This window comes from Anomaloglossus baeobatrachus, chromosome 2, assembly GCF_048569485.1.
Source record: "Anomaloglossus baeobatrachus isolate aAnoBae1 chromosome 2, aAnoBae1.hap1, whole genome shotgun sequence".
NCBI lineage: Eukaryota > Metazoa > Chordata > Amphibia > Anura > Aromobatidae > Anomaloglossus > Anomaloglossus baeobatrachus.
Window position 1 is genome coordinate 35,149,889 of NC_134354.1, and position 19,650 is coordinate 35,169,538.

A 19,650-nucleotide genomic window follows, 5' to 3' on the forward strand; every position below is an offset into this window, starting at 1 on the left:
ACCAGCAGCCACACGCCGGCTTTCTTTAGCATGGCTCGCTCTTCATGACGGCTTATAATGAACACAGTTACGACAACGCACTTAGGACACAGCTTGTCCGAAGCCATAATACGCCGGGTGACCACGGCAGACGTCCCCTAATGGAGGCCGTAAATCTGTCAATGTACGAGATCTACATCGAACACAATGACATATAATAAGACACATGACAAGAGCGTCCCCTCGGGGCCCGTCTCCCGCACGTACAAATACTGTCCATTAAATCATCAGAATCTGATCCATTACCAGACCCTACGATGAGATCATACAGTGAAGAAACTAAACCTCACTGGTTACAGTACAACCATAAACATGGCCGAATAAAGCAAAGCCCCCGATTCGTGAAAAGTGGGGTTCTCGAACCTTAAGGCCATGTGCCCATGGGACAATGTACCCGCGGATGTTTCCGCAGGTTTACCGCAGCTGCTGCCCGGAATCTGCAACTATCAATTGCTGCGGGATTCGATCATTTTTGTTGCGGTAAACCTGCGGAATTCCCGCCCTGTATCTCCATAGTGGAGGAGCGGGAATTCCGCAGATATTTCCGCATGAATAATTGACATGCCGTTACGTGCGGCTGCGGGACATCCGCAGCATTTTCCGCAGCCGCACATGCCACACCATTGATACAGCACTCCCCAAATCCCATAGGATAACATGGGGAGTGTCTGTATTTGCTAAAACCTGCCGATTTATCTAGACAATCCAGATAAATCCGCAGGTTTTCTGCGGCAAAATCCGCGGGTACGTTGTCCGGTGGGCACATAGCCTTAAAATTTGACAAAGCACAAAATGCAACAAAGCAAACACATACCAATCTGCAGATATTAGCGACAACCCTTCTCTCCAGCAACACAAGACGTTCTAGGAGCAGAACGAGAAGCCACAGAGAAATATTCCTCATCACGGCTCTCTCCAAAGCAAAACCATTACCAGCGACCGTAAGACGCGCCTCGTCCGTAGCCAAAACACGACCGGTTACTGCCGCCGACAGCTTCGTTCTCACACATATAAAACATCCAACCTTGAACTAAAGCCAGCAATATATGCAACAACAATGAGCAAACCAAACAAGAGGAATGTGTGTGAAAGTAACGCACCTCCCCGCAGAAGACGCGTCTTGCACTTCCTTGTTGCTTAGGCTGCTTTCACACTACGTTTTTTTTAACGTGCGTCATGAACGTTTTTTTGCTGTAAAAGTGGATCCTGTTTTTACAAAGAAAAACGCATGTGTTATTTTGCAGGATCCTGTCACTTGAAGTTTATGGGCGGGCATTGAAGTCATGTGATCGGGAGTTGGGGGAACTGAACGTGACAGACTGGGAGCCAGCATTTGACAGCTGCGGACGCTGGTAACCAAGGTAAACATCGGGTAACTAAGCGAGGCGCTTTGCTTGGATACCCGATATTTACCTTGGTTATGAGCGTCCGGCGCTGCTAGAAGCCGGGCTGCCTGCTCCCTGCACACGTAACCAAGGTAAACATCGGGTAACTAAGCGAAGCTCTTTACTTGGTTACCCGATATTTACCTTGGTTACGAGCGTCCGCCGCTCTCAGGCCGGGGGAGAGAGGGAGGGGGAGTGCGGGAGGGGGAGAGAGGAACGGGGAGAGAAGAAGAGGGAGAGAGGAAGGGGGAGAGAGGAAGGGGGAGAGAGGAAGGGGGAGAGAGGAAGGGGGAGAGAGGAAGGGGGAGAGAGGAAGGGGGAGAGAGGGAGGGGGAGAGAGGGAGGGGGAGAGAGGGAGGGGGAGAGAGGGAGGGGGAGAGAGGGAGGGGGAGAGAGGGAGGGGGAGAGAGGGAGGGGGAGAGAGGGAGGGGGAGAGAGGGAGGGGGAGAGAGGGAGGGGGAGAGAGGGAGGGGGAGAGAGGGAGGGGGAGAGGGAGGGGGAGAGGGAGGGGGGAGAGAGGGAGGGGGAGAGAGGAAGGGGGAGAGAGGGAGGGGGAGAGAGGGAGGGGGGAGAGAGGGAGGGGGGAGAGAGGAAGGGGGAGAGAGGAAGGGGGAGAGAGGAAGGGGGAGAGAGGAAGGGGGAGAGAGGAAGGGGGAGAGAGGAAGGGGGAGAGAGGAAGGGGGAGAGAGGAAGGGGGAGAGAGGAAGGGGGAGAGAGGAAGGGGGAGAGAGGAAGGGGGAGAGAGGAAGGGGGAGAGAGGAAGGGGGAGAGAGGAAGGGGGAGAGAGGAAGGGGGAGAGAGGAAGGGGGAGAGAGGAAGGGGGAGAGAGGAAGGGGGAGAGAGGAAGGGGGAGAGAGGAAGGGGGAGAGAGGAAGGGGGAGAGAGGAAGGGGGAGAGAGGAAGGGGGAGAGAGGAAGGGGGAGAGAGGAAGGGGGGGGAGAGGAAGGGGGGGGAGAGAAAGGGGGGGGAGGGAGAGGGGGGGAGGGAGAGGGGGAGAGAGAGGGGGAGAGAGAGGGGGAGAGAGGGGGGGAGAGAGAGGGGGAGAGAGGGGGGGAGAGAGAGAGAGGGGGAGAGAGAGAGGGGGAGAGAGAGAGGGGGAGAGAGAGAGGGGGAGAGAGAGGGGGAGAGAGAGAGGGGGAGAGAGAGAGGGGGAGAGAGAGAGGGGGAGAGAGAGGGGGAGAGAGAGAGGGGGAGAGAGAGAGGGGGAGGGAGAGAGGGGGAGGGAGAGAGGGGGGGAGAGAGAGGGGAGGAGAGAGAGGGGGGGAGAGAGAGGGGGGGAGAGAGGGGGAGAGAGAGAGAGAGGGGGAGAGAGAGAGAGGGGGAGAGAGAGAGAGAGGGAGAGAGAGGGGGGGAGAAAGAGAGAGGGGAGAAAGAGAGGGGGAGAAAGAGAGAGGGGGGAAAAGAGAGGGGGAGAGAGAGAGAGAGGGGGGGGGAGGGGGGGAGAGAGGGGAAGAGGGAGGGGGAGAGAGAGAGGGGGAGAGGGAGGGGGAGAGAGAGAGGGAGGGGGAGAGAGAGAGGGAGGGGGAGAGAGAGAGAGAGGGGGAGAGAGGGAGGGGGAGAGAGGGAGGGGGAGAGAGGGAGGGGGAGAGAGGGAGGGGGAGAGAGGGAGGGGGAGAGAGGGAGGGGGAGAGAGGGAGGGGGAGAGGGAGGGGGGAGAGGGAGGGGGGAGAGGGAGGGGGGAGAGGGAGGGGGGAGAGGGAGGGGGGAGAGGGAGGGGGGAGAGGAAGGGGGGAGAGGAAGGGGGGGAGAGGAAGGGGGGGAGAGGGAGGGGGAGAGAGGGAGGGGAGAGAGGGAGGGGGAGAGAGAGACTGATCACGCGAGGCTGGTTTCTGGGCATGCCAGCGTTCACATGCGTTTGCGTGCAGTATAGTCAGGATCCAGTGAAAAACAGTATTTGGACACAGCTCAAAAACGCTACAAGTAGAGTTTTTGAAAAAAAGTTAAAAAACTGCAACTTGCTGGATCCTCACTATAACGCACGCAAACGCAGGTGAACGCATGTTGACGCGAGTCCATTGCAAATGCATTGAAATGAAAACGCATTTGCACTGGATCTATTCTTGCGTTAAAAAAACGTTCAGGACGCATGGTAAAAAAACGTAGTGTGAAAGCCGCCTTATTTTGCTCCTCTAAACCACGAAACAATTTACTTGAAATCGGTGAAATGAAAGAAGGAAAAACGATAATGTGAATGGAGACTTTGTGCATGTGAGTTTCCAGGCTGCGTTTTTGTTTTGTAAGGAAAAAAAAAAAACTACTTTTTTGGGTAAATAATTAATTGATAATGCATTACACACTTTCAGTTTTGTTTTTTTTCCTGACCGCAGTTCCGGAATAGTTTCTTTAACCCTATCCTGTTTGCTTGCTGTCTTTTCACGGCGAGTGGTGCACATCCGAAATCTAAAGCAGGATCACAACCTGACAGGAGCAGGTCGGGTCTCAGGATGTCCGCTATGTAACCGGACGAGAAGGCAGAAGCTGTTTAGCACCACTTCTGTCTTCTTCTGACATCTACATGTAGCGAATGGAAGCACAAGCAATGGCAACACTACCATTGCACCCAGGGATGAATAATGTCTGCGGGGTATAGAGGAAATGTTCAGTTCAGATAGTGATTTAAAAAAAAAAACAAAAAAAAAACATTGTACCACAAAGATAATGAATCACTTATTAAAGGTGCTGTACTACTTTTTGATAGAGAATAACAAGTGATGGGCGACTATGAAATATTCGGGTTTGGATTATTCGTCTTGAACATTTCATACCATTCATCATGAATAATGAATCTAATGGAACTCAATAGGAAACTCAAATAATTTTCCGGCGGACCCTCCTAGAAGGTCTGGCGGGCTGTAAAAATGATGAGATGGATGGAAAAGTGCTGAAACTGAATGTCAACAGAATGGGGAAGTTGTCTGGAAGCATCTTTAACAACATTGTTCCCAGAAGTGACCTGTGTTTCAGAGTCTAACACCCCTTTGACATGCTGTCCCCGCCTATTTGTGATAATCAAAGCAATGGACCCACAGCACAGCATGGGGAGCTGGCAGAAGTGACCTCAGATGAACTCCGTGCTGGACTGTCTATGTGTCACGGCAGCAGTGCAGTCCAACAGTCCAGCACAGAGTTCACCTGAGGTCCCTTTTGGTGGTTCTCACAGTAACCTCTATGTGAGCTGCTAGCTGTGACCTCAGCTGTACTCCATGCCAAACTATTGGACTGCGTGTCACAGAGGCAGCACAATGGGGAGATAAGGTATGCACACCAGTGACTATGGAAGGGGAATACATGGAATAGCAGAAACTGCTGTGTGAATACTGACATGAAAAATTCAATAGCTATTTGTTAGAATGAAATGTGAAAAATGGAACCTGCATTACTGCCATGAATATATGAATAAAGAGAAACTTAGCTACTGAATTGATCAATGCAGAAGAGCCCCAACACTACGCCAAAGTATTTCTCCACGTTGGGGTCCCTAGCTTGTGTGTGTCCTCTCATGCAGTTAAAATATTCATATATTCATGGCAGTAATGGCAGTAATGCAGCTGTTTTTTGGGTTTTTTGCACCCAGTTCAGACATAGAATGGAGTTCCAAACGTTATTCCTTAATGTTAGTAGTTTTTCGTTTGTGAACCCTCCCCATACACACCTATTGCCAATCCACATTATACGCATATATAGCCTGGGTCTCAGCGTCTCAGCGTCCCATACACGGTAAGTTTTTTAACTGCATGAGAGGACACACACAAGCTAGGGACCCCAACGTGGAGAAATACTTTGGCGTAGTGTTGGGGCTCTTCTGCATTGATCAATTCAGTAGCTAAGTTTCTCTTTATTCATATATTCATGGCAGTAATGCAGGTTCCATTTTTCACATTTCATTCTAACAAATAGCTATTGAATTTTTCATGTCAGTATTCACACAGCAGTTTCTGCTATTCCATGTATTCCCCTTCCATAGTCACTGGTGTGCATACCTTATCTCCCCATAGTGATGTTTTTGGGTTTTTTGCACCCAGTTCAGACATAGAATGGAGTTCCAAACGTTATTCCTTAATGTTAGTAGTTTTTCGTTTGTGAACCCTCCCCATACACACCTATTGCCAATCCACATTATACGCATATATAGCCTGGGTCTCAGCGTCCCATACACGGTAAGTTTTTTAACTGCATGAGAGGACACACACAAGCTAGGGACCCCAACGTGGAGAAATACTTTGGCGTAGTGTTGGGGCTCTTCTGCATTGATCAATTCAGTAGCTAAGTTTCTCTTTATTCATATATTCATGGCAGTAATGCAGGTTCCATTTTTCACATTTCATTCTAACAAATAGCTATTGAATTTTCATGTCAGTATTTACACAGCAGTTTCTGCTATTCCATGTATTCCCCTTCCATAGTCACTGGTGTGCATACCTTATCTCCCCATACAGAGGCAGCACAGTCTGACACAGAGTTCATTTCTGTTGGTTCTCACGGTACCCTCTCGGTGTGCAACCAGCTGTGACCTCAGTGCCGGACTGTTCGTTACGGCAGCAGTGCAGTCAGACAGTTCGGCACTGAGCTCAGTTCTGGTGGTTTTCACAGTAGCCTCTGTGTGAGCCACCAGATGTGACCTCAGGTGAACTCAATGCCAAACTGTGTAGAACGGTGACAGCACAGTCCGGGTACAGAGTTCACCTGAAGTCACAGCTGGCAGCTCACACAGAGGGTACCATGAGAACCACCAGAAGTGACCTCAGGTGAACTCTGTGCCGGACTATCAGACAGTCTGGTAGCTGTGAGGCCCAGAAACCTTAAATGAGCCTGTAAAAGGTAGACTTTAAGGTTCTTCGAGTTCCCAGCTGTTGACACCCGGAAGCTGTGAACTCACTTCAGCATTCAAGCAAGGCATTCAAGTTAAGTACTGAAGACAACAGCGGCGGCCTCTGCACCGGCCGCAATCATCAAGGGGTCTCTTGTACCTGCAGTCCACAAGAAGCAGGTAAGAGGGTACCGCGGGAATGTGTAACATACTGCATATAAGGAAATACCACAATTACCAACCAAAATATATTCCTATATATAGTGCAATTTATGAAAGTATGCCGTCATCTACAGTAAATCAAGGCATATAGGTATCAAAAAACATCTGGGATTATGCAATAACTTATGCTAAGCACTAAATATTGTTAATAGGTTTTTGGGCTGTATTATTTCTTTATATTTTTTTTTTATGGATTACCCCATGATATTTAATACCTATGATATTGCCTATTAATGTTGCACGATTTTTTTCATATATTATTTTTGCTGTATATCTGGAATAATAGTATAAGCTTTTTTGCTGTACACTTTACAATGTATTTTTGATAATAAGATAATACAATATTGTATATGAGTTTTGCTGTACATTTGGCCCCCCTGTAATTTTCTGTTTTTCTCCTCCCCTTACCAATTTATGATTTGATCAATAAAATTGTTTAACGTATTTTTGGCTTATGGAATATTTGTGTTGGGCCAGGTCTTCATTGCTTTACTGCAGCTGAATGCTTTACGGCGCCACAAAGCATTCAACTGCAGTAAAGCGCAGACAGCAGCAGCGGCCCCGTATATTGGACGCGATCATGGAACAGTGCTTACTATGGACCCCAGGCACATAGACCCCTTCGCGATTGCGTCCAATACACCGGGCCGCAGCCGCTACTGCTTTACTGCAGTTGAATGCTTTGTGGCGCCGTAAAGCATTCAACTACAGTAAAGCCATGAAAACATCTTGCAGCGGCCGCTCTGTACACCGGACGCTATCACGGAGGGGTCTGTGTCTGTGCTATCACGGACTGCAAGAAGCAGCTGGAGGCTCTGCGGGCAGGGGGGACATATAGGAATATATTTATTAGGTGTAAACAACAGCATAATAGGGGACAAGAAGGGAACCAGCAGGAGGACATTACTATACAATGGGTACATTACAGCAGGGGACATTACTATGTACAATGGGGACATTACAGCAGGGGACATTACTATACAATGGGGACATTACTATACAATGGGGACATTACAGCAGGGGACATTACTATGTACAATGGAGACATTACAGCAGGGGACATTACTATACAATGGGGACATTACAGCAGGGGACATTACTATACAATGGGGACATTACAGCAGGGGACATTACTATACAATGGGGACATTACTATACAATGGGGACATTACAGCAGGGGACATTACTATACAATGGGGACATTACTATACAATGGGGACATTACAGCAGGGGACATTACTATACAATGGGGACATTACAGCAGGGGACAATACTATACAATGGGGACATTACAGCAGGGGACATTACAGCATGGGACATTATTATACAATGGGGACATTACAGCAGGGGACATTACAGCAGGGGACATTATACAATGGGGACATTACAGCAGGGGACATTATTATACAATGGGGACATTACAGCAGGGGACATTACAGCATGGGACATTATTATACAATGGGGACATTACAGCAGGGGACATTATTATACAATGGGGACATTACAGCAGGGGACATTAAAGCAGGGGACATTACAGTCTGGGACATGACTAAACAATGGAAACATTACTGCAGGGGACATTACTAAGCAATGAGGACATTTAACCGAAAAAGTTGGCGGTCATCTTATGCGCCGAAAAATACGATATATACAAAGTCAATCTACAAAAAACTGGCCAAGGACAAAAGTCTTTCCATCCCTCCAAACAACTCCTCTTAAATCAGAAAAAAGTCTCAAGTAATTAGTTATTATTTCACGATCTACCACTCAGTTTTCAGTGCAAGTAACTGATTATAGGGTTATTTCCATCTCCATTATGGGTATTGTCGGATAGTGCTTTTAAATAAAAGCAGTTTTGCAATTTACTGCTTATTAATAATTTCAGCCGTTATTGAGATGATTGGATATTTGCACTTACACTAAAATCCCTTTCTTGTTAAATCCATTGGGGGACACAGTACAACGGATGCAGGCAGCTCAGTTTAGTGCGAAGAACAGGAGAGTAAAAAACGTAAAAACCTAAATCGGTGAACGAGAAAGCACCAGGATCAAACCCCGGGAAAACAAGACATGGAAGGGATCTGTGTCCCCCAAAGAATTTAATGAATTCAACAAGAAATGGATTTTACGTTAAATATAAAAATCCAAAAATTTTCTTGGTTATAGCTTTGGGGAACAATTCATCACAAGACGTCATAAGAAAAAGGGAATGATCATATGCACCACCCATCATATGGCGGAAGCCCTGGGGAGAACAGGAGCGCAAAAATTGGGGGAAGGATAACGGATACCTTAAAAATGAACAAACTGTCCTCCTCCATCCCCCCGTTGATAAAAGGAAATATACTACCTTCAAAAGAAGGGCCGACCTAGGATGAGGCTCAACCGGTGATTCAGGATGGAGGGGGGAATGTAAGGTGCGGACACAAAACCCACTGTCTCACATGACAGAAGGGGCATCCGCCAATGACCTAAATCCCTCTAGCCTTGCAGAAAGAGGAAATGGAGGGAAATGGCAGGAACCCTAGAGTAGAGTGAATCGTTGAGCACGCACAAAACAATGGAGTGAGAGTAAGCGAGGCAGCAATAACAAGATGGATCATTGTCCATCAGCTTTGGGGGTGGGGGGAAATAAGGAAGGCTGCCTGGCATTATACAAGTGCCTGTAGGGGGGGGGGGGGGAGAGATTGCTGTGGACTGCATGGTGTGTCCTCCCTGGGCTACGAATAAAAATGATGCGGGACATCCACACCACCTGAACAAGGTAAAGAAAAAAGGCAAAAGTGCAGCAAATGTGAGAAGGTTGTGTCTGCCTCCGACGGACACTGGGCTAAAACTGAGCTGTGTCATGTCAAAGGAGGGTAGAGGTAACGGGGCAAAGCCAGCTAGTGTCTGCCTATAACCATAGTACTGTGTAACCCAGTGGTCCCCAACCTTTTTGCACCAGGGACCGGCTTCAAGCAAGACCATTTTTCCATGGTCTGGCAGGGCGGGGCAAGGGCGGGGCTTTGGTCATATGGGAGCGGGGTTATGGACGACATAGAGCTAGCAAGAGGGGAAAGTGGGCTGGACAGATATGACGTTCTTGTCCATGCTGCTGTCTCAGCAAATTCTGCAAGTAGAGTAGCAGCACTATACGTTGAGCCTCAGTGTACAGTAAAGCTACTTAGCAGCACTATACACCAAACAGCGATGTAGACTGGGGGTGCTGGAGAGGCCTTGATGTATTGCTCTGTAGACCAGGACCCTGGTAGGAGCTACGACACTGTGGCGAGATCACCGCCCCACATACTGTGCTGGGAGCCGCGTCTACTGAGGCCATCCCACCGCCCCGTATAATGTTCTCTGCTGGGAGCTATGACACTGTCCCCAGATCTCCACCCCGCCCCACATACTGTGCTGTGCCGGGAGCCACATCTACTGAGGCTAAACCACCGCCCCACCCCGTATAATGTTCTCTGCTGGAAGCCATGACACTGTGACCAGATCTCCACCCCGCCCCATGTACTGTGCTGTGGCGGGAGCCGCGAATACTGAGGCCAGTCCACCACCCCACCCCGTAAAATGTTTTCTGCCGGGAGCCATGACACTCTGGCCAGATCGCCACCCCGCCCCATATACTGTGCTGTGTCGGGAGCCATATCTGAGGCCAGCCCGCCGCCGCCCCATCCTGTATAATGATCTCTGCCGAGAACCATGACATTTTCAATGTTACAGCTCCTGGCAGAGCACATTATACGGGGCGTGACGGGGTGGTCGAGCATATACCTCTCAAAGTGTGCTCTGAGCTACCGCAGAGCAGAGCACACTGTCAGTGTTTAGTGCTAGTGTGTGGCAGCACTGCGTCCTGGCAAAAACAAAAAAAAAAAAAAAAACAACGGCCAGGTCCTGGTCCGCGAACCGTTGGTTGTGGACACCTGGTGTAACCTAATGCTCTTAACTAGAACTTAAATTTATTTATTTTTTTCCCCTTGGTTTTTAAATTATAAACAACTCATTGCCTTGGAGACCGACCACCGCTGCTCGACAGAAGAACACGCAAAGAGCTTATAAGCGCTTTTCTATGGAGCCTCCAGGAATTGTTTTGAGGCTGGCAGACTTTACAGCGCTTACAAGCTAGAAAAAGAAAACAGCAGTGGTCGGTCTCCGAGGCAACAAGCTACAAAGAAAAGTGATAATATCCCAGGAACGGTGTTACATTTTAAGCAGCAGTGAGGTGATATGCCCACGTAGCATTATGTGCACAAAAAAAGGATGTTTTGGTAGGAAAAAAAAGTTTTTCATGCTTTTTATCAAATAAATGGATTATTCCAAACAAATAGAGGATTTTTATGGTGTTTATGTTTATTTACTTTCACTCACAGATTAGTGATGTCATAGATACTGCCATTACTAATCTAGAGCTAAGTAGCAGCTGTGGGCTGTTATTAACCTCTATTACCCAGATTGCCACCGCACCAGGGCATTTGGGAAGAGCAGGGCAAAGCGCAATGGATGTGACAATTCCAGGGCGGCTGTAGGTTGCTATTCCTAGCCTGGGCAAAGAGGGGGGAGTCCCAATAACCATGGGACTCCCCAGGCTGAGAATACCAGCCTCCAGCTGTCAGGCTTTATCACGGCTGGGTATCAAAATTAGAAGGGACCACACGCTGTTTTTTTAAATGGTTTATTTAAATAATTTTTTAAAAAGCTGCATGCGGTTCCTTTTATTTTGATACACAGCCAAGATAAGCGCACGGCTGGGGGCTGCAGACTGTAATCGTGGCTTTATCTGTGCTGGTATCAATATAGGGGGGGTGGACCCTACGTCAAATGTTTTATTTATTTTATACCACGATATAGACCCGGAGACTGCGCATGTGATTCCAACCAATCACAGACTGTCTGGTGGCGGGGACTGACTGCAGCCAATGAGTTACACCGGTGGGCGGGGAAAGCAGTGAATATTCATTAGAGATAATTGTTGGACTTGAAGAAATGCGGCAACCGCGGGGACTTTAAGTATGTACTACTTTAACCTTTTTTTTCTTTTTTTTTTTTGTTTAGTGGTAAATGATCGTATATCCGATTCTGTTTTGGAAAAAGATCATACAATTTTAATATTTTCCGATCTTTGCCGATCAGGATCGCTCATCTGTACTGCAGGGAACCCAAGTGACGTAAAAAAGCATATGAAAATGCGCGCACAAAAAAAAAAAAAAAAAGCATTACAAATGTGTTTTTTCCTGTGGTTTTCACTGACTCCATTGAAGTCAATTGGGGAAAAAAAGCAGGAAAAAAACCCACTAACAATGGACATGCTGCTTTTTTTTTCAGCAATAAAAAAAGCAAGGAAAAAAAGAAGTAATCTTGTATGCGGCTTGATTCATGCGTCCTTCGCAAAGTTTAATCTGCCCAATTTCTAGAGTAAGGTAATCTTCTATGATGAGTCTAATTTTCAGCTTTGCCCAACACCTGGTCATTAATGGTTAGATGGAGACCTGGAGAGGAGTACAAGCCACAGTGTCTTGCACCCACTGTGAAATTTGGTGGAGGATCGCTGATGATCTGGGGATGCTTCAGCAACGCTGGAATTGGGCAGTTTAAACTTTGCGAAGGACTGATGAATCAAGCCGCATACAATATTATCCTGGAAAAACAGTGTCTTCCTTCTGCTCAGGCAATGTTCCCCAACTCTGAGGACTGTTTGTTCCAGCAGGACAATACGCCATGCCACACAGCTAGGTCAATCGATGTGTGGATGAAGGACCACCACATCAAAACCCTGCCATGGCAAGCCCAATCCCCAGACCTGAACCCCATTGAAAACCTCTGGAATGTAATCAAGAGGAAGATGGATAGTCACAAGCCATCAAACAAAGAAGAACTGCTTACATTTTTGCACCAGGAGTGGCATAAGGTTACCCAAAAGCAGTGTGAAAGACTAGTGGAAAGCAGCCGAGATACATGAAAGCTGGGATTAAAAATCATGGTTATCCATAAAATATTGATTTCTGAATCTTCCTGAGGTAAAACATTATTACCTATTGTTGTCTCTAAATGATTATGAACTCCCTTTCTTTGCATTATTTGAGGTGTGAAAGCACTGTGCTTTTTTTGTTATTTTGACCATTTCTCATTTTCAGAAAATAAATACAAAACTTACTGCTTGGAAATTCGGAGACGTTGTTCGTAGTTTATAGAATAAAAGAACAATTTACATTTTATATATATAATATAATATATAAAGCGAAAAATCAGAAAAACTGACAATTTTGCAGTGGTCTTAATTTTTGCCGAAGTTGTATATTCATTATTAGTGCCTACCTTATCCGCGTGATCTGGTGATTTGCTTTGTTCATCCTTAACGTCTTTATTTTCGACAACAGGTGTCAACTGTTCTTTAATCCTTGAAGGATAAAGAAAAACACACATGAATGGACTGACCCCAAAAAAGGCGATAAAAATGCAATTCGCGCACATAGCCTTAAAGGGAACTGGACATCAGAGTCACACAGCCCGAACCACGGAGAAGTCGGACACAGACTGCAGGATTGTAGGAGCGGTATCTCAAGAGAAAAACAAAAACATACTCTGAGAAACCGGCTGAGAAAAGTGCATCTCGGCTAATTAGTCCATGCATCCGCCCCAGACTAGTTAGCAGAGACGCAGTCCCCAGACGGCTTTTCAAAATTGGACTTTTGTATTTACTATAAAATCCTTTTCTCCTTAAAAGCATTGAGAAACACGCAGGGTCGTGGGACGTCCTAAAGCATTTCCAATACGTTCGAAAAAGACGATGGACTATATGGACCGCCAAGCATAAAGCAGTGACCCGAAAGAGTGATCTGTGTTTGGCCTTGTAGGTTTCCAGAAAAGCCGACCTGATCAATGTCAAAAAGATCGTCTTAGACGCAGACAGGCCATTGCGTGGCGCGTCAGGGATGATTATAGGAGAATAGTAAGAATGAGGCCCTAACCAGATCCACTCAAAAGAGATGATGAGCTGGAGATGAAGGAAGGAGGATGTCCTCTTTCATATGGAAGACAAGGAGGGCAAGGGGAGCAGGACCACCTTATCCTGAAGAACAACAAGGAAGGGGGCCCGGCGAGAAAGGGGCAGCGAGCTTAGACACCTTGCAAATGGAAATATCCTCTCTTTCTCGAAAGAAACTTTGGGGAGATGCTTGGAAGAGGCTCAAAGGGAGACTCCTGGAGGGCAGACAGAACAAGGTTAAGGTCCCAAGGCTCCACCATGCCCCTGGAAGGAAGGGCTCAATGAGCCACGCCCTAAAGGAGAGCCAGAGGCACAAATCCAGCCCGGACTGTAGAAATTAAAGAATCTTAGTGTTGAGGAGAGCCTTTCCATTAAATACTTAATTGACCTCTTGACAGGGGATTGTGGGAAATATGTCAATTTGCCTTACATAATTCAGTTTTCAGATCATACATATGACACAGATTTAAGGATGGCCGCCATTTCCTGTTTTCCCCCACCTTACCTGGAATGCAAGGAATGCCCAGATGTAAAAAGACCACCATATAAAAAAATGCCCACTGGCCAACCAACAGATGATGACGTCTTAGACCCGCTCATCAGCATCAACACGGATCTGCCCATTGGCTAACTCATGAACTGTCCCACTAAAGGGGCATATCCGAACTTGTGTAGGCCCCTAGCCTATACAAGTGGCCGACATGCTTCTTTCCTGTCTGTTCAGTGCCATGTTTACTGTGATCAAGAAGAGATTTCACATCCGACTGTATCTGACGTGATTTCCTTACGCATGCACTTGATCCACACCAATTAGGCCAGGCAGTAGGCAACTAGTGACCTCTGGTTAAGAGTTCACTCTAACGCTAGGAATGGAAAAAAGTAGGACCTCTAGGTAAGCTGGCAAACGTTGATGGACAATTTAACCTCTTCACGACACATGACGTACCCAGTACGTCATGTTTCGTGAAGAGGTCCAGGTTAATAGTGTCAGTTTAATCCCTGCCGAGCGATCCCTGCACGTGTCAGCTGTTCAAATCAGCTGACATATGCGTCTATCAGGCACGAGTGGATTTGCTACCCACTCGTGCCTGTTAATCCCTTTGAGCACGCTGTGAAAAATGTCACCGAGTGCTGTACATGCCGACAACGGTAAACATTCACTTACCCGGCGCCATCGGAAGTCACGTGATGTGATCACGTGGATCCGATGGTTGTCATGGTAGCACAGGGTCATGTGACGACTCCTGTAGCTATCATGAGTCAGTTCCTCTCAGCCGGCAAGCGCCATGTGTGAGAGAAGAGCAGCTTTTCTGCAGATCACAGCAATGCTGCTCTGATCTACAGAAAAGAATGAGCTCTCAGGTTGCTGATCCTTAAAGTCCCCTAGGGGTGACTAGGAAATAAAAATTAAAAAAAAAATATTTATTTTTTTTTTAAATTAAAAATAAAAACCTAAAACGTTCAAATCACCCCCCCCCATTTGCCCCATTGAAAATTAAAGGGTTAAAATTTTAAAAAATATACACATTTGGTATTGCCGCATTTAGAAATGTACGATCTATCAAAATATAAAATCAATTAATCTGATCGGTAAACGACAAAAAAAAATAAAATCCAAACGCCAAAATTATGTTTTTTGGTCGTTGCATATTTTGCGCAAGATGCCATAACACGTGATCAAAACATAGTATTGGCGCAAAAATGTTATTAAAAATGCCAGCTCGAGACGCAAAAAATAAGCAGTCACTGAGCCATAGATCCCGAAAACGCTACGGATCGCAGAAAAAGGCGCAAAGAGTGACCCATTTGTTTAGACAAACTTGTGATTTTTTTTAAACCCTTCAGATAAAATTAAACCTATACATCTTTGGTATCTACGAATTCGTACCGACATGAGGCATCACACCAACACATCCGTTTTACCATATAGTGAACACGGCAAATAAAATATCCTAAAAACCATTTTTTTTGTCATTTTTTTTCGCACTTGGAATTTTTTTGCCATTTTCCAGTACACTATATGGTAAAACTAATGATTTTATTTAAAAGTACAACTCGTCCCGCAAAAAATAAGCCCTTATATAGCAAGATTAACGGAAAAAATGAAAAAAAAGTTACAGCTCTTGGAAGAAGGGGAGCGAAAAAAAACACAAAACGGAAAATCGGCCAGGGTTAAGGGGTTAACCAGGCCACGCTCAAGGCTCAGAGTCAGACAGACCCTTGGACCTAAGATCCTCAGCTTCAATAGCCACAGCATCAAACCCGGGTGAGGAACAAAGATCCAGTGAAAGAAGATCTGATCAAAAAGGAAGAGTTGGCAACCAAATTAACCCTATAAGGACTGGCCAATTTTTCGTTTTTGCACTTTTGGGTTTTTTTTCGCCTTATTCCAAGAGCCATAATTTTTTTTTTTCCGTCAATACAGCCATATGAGGGTCGCCAATGGAAGTGGGGAAGGATGTGCTCTCTCCACCAGTGTCCGATAGTGACAGCAACAGTCACGGACGGATCTCTGATCCACCCGCGCCTGTTAGAGACACATGATGGTTGATTAAATCAGCCATCATGTGCAGGGAGAGACGCGGGCTCAGCATGGGAACCCGCAGCAAAATCAGGGAGACGACACATGATGGACATAGCACGTCATGGGTCGTTAAAGGGTTAAGGTTATGGCTGACGAGGACAGTCCAGAGCCATCAGGATACAATAGCGCATCAGAGTAAAACAGACCTGGATACAATCGCACAGAAAGACTGAAACCGGTTCCCTTGAAAATTGTTTTCTGTGCACATACACGTTCTAGGCGGCGAAATGCCACGTAGGGGTCTGTATTGTGGGACCGTCACTTAGCCCCCCTCTTTCAGATGTCCCTGTTTTAGGTATGTGTGACATCTGTTATTAACATGGATGCCACACGTACCCATGTTATTCTATGCTGTTACTCACATGGTCATGTTTTCACACGGACTGTGTGACCCCTCGTGGCTCCGCACGCACACACACTTCCGTTTTTTTCTCCGGCAGCACGGGTGTCACACGGATTCTACACTGATGTGAACCAGCGCTGTTTTCTTCGGCCCTGCTGTCTCCTGCTTCTGACCTCCGCTCATTATACTCATTGAATATTCACTGCACCTCGGACCTGGAAGCCGGAGCATCACCGGGTACAGGTGAGTATCCAGCAGTGTGTGTGTGTGTGTGTCTGTGTGTGTCTGTGTGTGTGTGTGTGTGTGTGTGTGTGTGTGTGTGTGTGTCTGTTGAGTGTATACATGCATGTACCCTATGTGTGTGCGCTGTGTGTGTATACATAAGTGTGTATATGTGCTCAGTGTATATATGCGTGTGTGTGTAGGGAGGACCTGGGAAGCCGGAGAATTGCAGGGACGGCATCGGTGACAGCATCGCTGAGGACAGCATCAGCAGGGTACAGCATCACCAGGGACAGCATTGCCGAAGAAGGCATCGCCGGTGACTGGTGAGTATCCAGCAAGCAGTGTGGTGTACAGTTACGTCCAGGAGGTCATCGGAGTTCCCAATGAACTCTGTTAATCCCGTGAAGTCATCATGGTGACACCCGCTGTAGCGTGGGTTTCATCAGGATGTCATCAGAGTTCATTGGGAACTCCGATGACCTCCTGTATGTCACTGCGCACATACACTGCTTGCTGGATACTCACCAGTCACGGCGATGTTGCTTCCAGATCCTCAGTGCAGTGAAATCAATAAATACGAGTGGGGCTCAGAAGCAGGAGACAGCGGAGCCGAAGAAAACAGCGCTGGATACAGGTGAATATAGAAAATCTTTTTATTTCAAAGACCCGTGTTTTCTCCAGTTCTTGACACACGTATGCAAACACAGATGTCACACGCGTATGACCATACCGATGTGTGTCGCTTGTACCTTATTAAATACGGACGTCTGAAAGGGGCCTTATACTGTGAATTGAGTTACCAGTGAATCCAGAGAACAGAGTATTTCCATGGCACCAGCGTTGTAGTTTCTTTCCTTTTTATAGTCCAAAATACATCCTTGACGAACGTTTCGCCCAACAAACGGCCTTTTTATCTGCTGTTTGTTCATGCTTGAAAAAGGCCTTTTTTCGGCCGAAACGTTGCTACAATTATGCATTTTGGACAATAAAAAGGAAAGAAACTAAATCTCTGGTGTCTTGAAAACGCTCTGTTCTATGAATACAATTTGGATGGATTTGATATGATTCTCCCGTACACGGCAAGAAGGAGTTTGTCTTTTATCCATGCGTGATTGCAATAAAGCTCCACTTAAAAAAATTATTGTTTATAAAGGCCACCAGTTTTGTTTATTTCAAGCACAGGTAACAACAAAAAACGTAGCACAGAAGGTTTACGGCAAAAAAACACAAATATAAATACCGTAAATTTCCGACGTATAAGACAACTTTTTAACCCCTGAAAATTTTCTCAAAAGTCAGGGGTCGTCTTATACACCGGGTGTCATCTTATAGGGCGTTATAATTAGGTAATTTATACGACCTCCCTGTCTCCAACACTCTGCCCCTCTGATTCTCTATAGACCTTCAGGTGATCTCATCCGATGCACGGAGCCGCCGCTGCAGGCTGCAATCATGACTTTACTGCAGTTGAATGCTTTACGACGGCGGCGCAAAGAATTCAACTGCAGTAAAGTGCTGACAGCAGTGGCAGCCCTGTGTATTGGATGCGATCATGGAGTGGTCTATGTGCCTGCAGTCCATAAGAAGCACCCCTTGATGATCACGTGCGGTGCACGGAGCAGCCACTGCTGTCAGCGCTTTATAGCATACAGCAGTTGAATGCTTTGCAGCACTGCCGCCATAAAGCATTCAACTGCAGTAAAGCCGTGATGGCAGCCTGCAGCGGCGGCTCCGTGCACCGCACCAGATCACCGAGACGTCTAAGTGCCTGCGGACTGTAAAAAGCAGCTGAGGACACCGCAGGAACGGAGGGCAGGTGAGAATAATTTTTATTATGTGTAAACAATGGCATAACAGGGGACCAATAGGAGAACATTTCTAAACAATGGGCACATTACTGCAGGGGACATTACTAAACAATGGGCACATTATTGTAAGGCACATTGCAAAACAATGGGTACACTACTGCAGGGGTAATTACTAAACAATGGGCACACTACTGCAGGGCACATTGCAAAACAATGGGTACACTACTGCAAGGGTCATTACTAAACAATGGGTACATTACTGCTGGGGACATCACTAAATAATGGGACATTACTGCAAGGGACATTACTAAACAATGAGGACATTACTGCAGGGTTCATTACTAAACAATGGGCACATTACTGCAGAGCACATTGCTAAACAATGGATACACTACTGCAGGGGTCATTACTAAACAATGGGTACATTACTGCAGGGGAAATTACTAAACAATGGGTACATTACTGCAAGGGACATTACTAAACAATGGATACATTACTGCAGGGACATTACTAAACAATGGGCACATTACTGCAGGGCACATTGCTAAACAAAGGGTACACTACTGCAGGGGTCATTACTAAACAATGGGCACATTACTGCAGGGGACATTACTAAACAATGGGTACATTACTGCATGGGACATCCCTAAACAATGGGGACATTACTGCTGGGGACATCACTAAACAATGGGTACATTACTGCAGGGGAAATTACTAAACAATGGGCACATTACTGAAGGGGACATTACTGAACAATGGGCACATTACTGCAGGGGTCACTACTGAACAATGGGTACATTACTGCAGGGGACATTACTGAACAATGGGCACAATACTAGAGGTGACATTACTAAACAATGGGCACAATACTAGAGGGCCCAAGGAAGGGGCACAAGGATGGGCACATTACTACAAGAGGGGACAAGGATGGGCACATTACATTTTATTGTTATCTATTTTTATTTTTTAAATTTTCCAGTAGCTGCTGCATTTTCCACCCTAGGCTTATACTCAAGTCAATAAGGTTTCCCAGTTTTTTTGTGATAAAATAGGGGCCTCGGCTTATACTCTAGAATATACGGTATATTCCCAAACTCTACATTTTAAAAGGAAAATACGGTATTAGAGATTAAATAAAAAAACAAAAAAAAAAAGAAACACACCATTACGGATAAGTAATACAGACTACTCACTTTTTCTCACTGGTACTTTTCTTTTTAGAATTTTTCTTCACTTTTATCTCTAAAATATAAAAACCATT

The 19,650-nt window shown here is 46.2% G+C and overlaps 1 protein-coding gene across 1 annotated transcript in view; it reads right to left on the minus strand.

Moving 5' to 3' along the window:
- The window catches only part of TTC3 (tetratricopeptide repeat domain 3), a 198,987-nt gene that overhangs the window by 69,556 nt on the left and 109,781 nt on the right, over nucleotides 1–19,650 (minus strand). The window contains 2 exon segments of the mRNA XM_075333306.1: nucleotides 12,704–12,841; nucleotides 19,583–19,631. Coding sequence (XP_075189421.1) covers nucleotides 12,704–12,841; nucleotides 19,583–19,631 — 187 coding nt within the window.